This window comes from Acanthamoeba castellanii (genome assembly GCF_000313135.1).
Source record: "Acanthamoeba castellanii str. Neff unplaced genomic scaffold scf7180000084717, whole genome shotgun sequence".
In the NCBI taxonomy this organism is placed as follows: domain Eukaryota; phylum Discosea; order Longamoebia; family Acanthamoebidae; genus Acanthamoeba; species Acanthamoeba castellanii.
The window spans coordinates 62,489-63,041 of NW_004457280.1; the positions used below are offsets into that span (position 1 = coordinate 62,489).

The 553-nt window shown below is 57.0% G+C and overlaps 1 protein-coding gene across 1 annotated transcript in view; it reads left to right on the forward strand.

The window, feature by feature from the left end:
* Positions 1 to 397, forward strand: part of ACA1_353650 (calponin domain containing protein) — a gene marked incomplete at both ends in the record, with an annotated part of 2,175 nt that extends 1,778 nt beyond the window's left edge. Inside the window, 2 exons of the mRNA XM_004334007.1 lie at positions 44 to 65; positions 173 to 397. Coding sequence (XP_004334055.1) covers positions 44 to 65; positions 173 to 397 — 247 coding nt within the window. The remainder of the gene's footprint in view (positions 1 to 43; positions 66 to 172) is intronic.
* Positions 398 to 553: the final 156 nt, after the last annotated feature.

Consider the following 553-nt stretch of genomic DNA (forward strand, 5'->3'; position numbering starts at 1 on the left):
CTTCCGCTCCGATCGAAAGTGTTTGGTTCCCGAGCACCTGCAGTATGTCCATCATCAGGGAGCAGGTGAATCATGACGTCCACCCATCATACCATGTCATACCATCTGAACGTTGTGGTTCACTCTCGGCAACGCGCTCTCTTTCCTTCGTTCCTTGTGTGGCGATCGACAGAGTTTTGCATCGTACTGGAGCGCGCCGGCGCAACAGGGTTGCGTGGAGATTCGCATCGCGCTCGCGGGACCGTCCGTGGTGCGTTCCTTCTCCATCGTTGTCGACGAGCTCGGCTACAGCGAGAGCGACGCGCCGATCGTGTCGCTGCTGGCCGGGCACACCATCTCCGACTGGCGCAACGTCGGCTCGTGGAACCTCGCCAACTTCACCCACCTCCTGCCCAACGTACGCCGTTTCCCTTTTGGACCACTTCCCCATCATGTGTCTACCTTGCGTTCAACATTTCCGACATTCTCGTGTGTGTGTTGCGTGTTGTGTGTGTGTGTGTGTGTGTGTGTGTGTGTGTGTGTGTGTGTGTTCTTTCAGAGACAAGCGTGGACA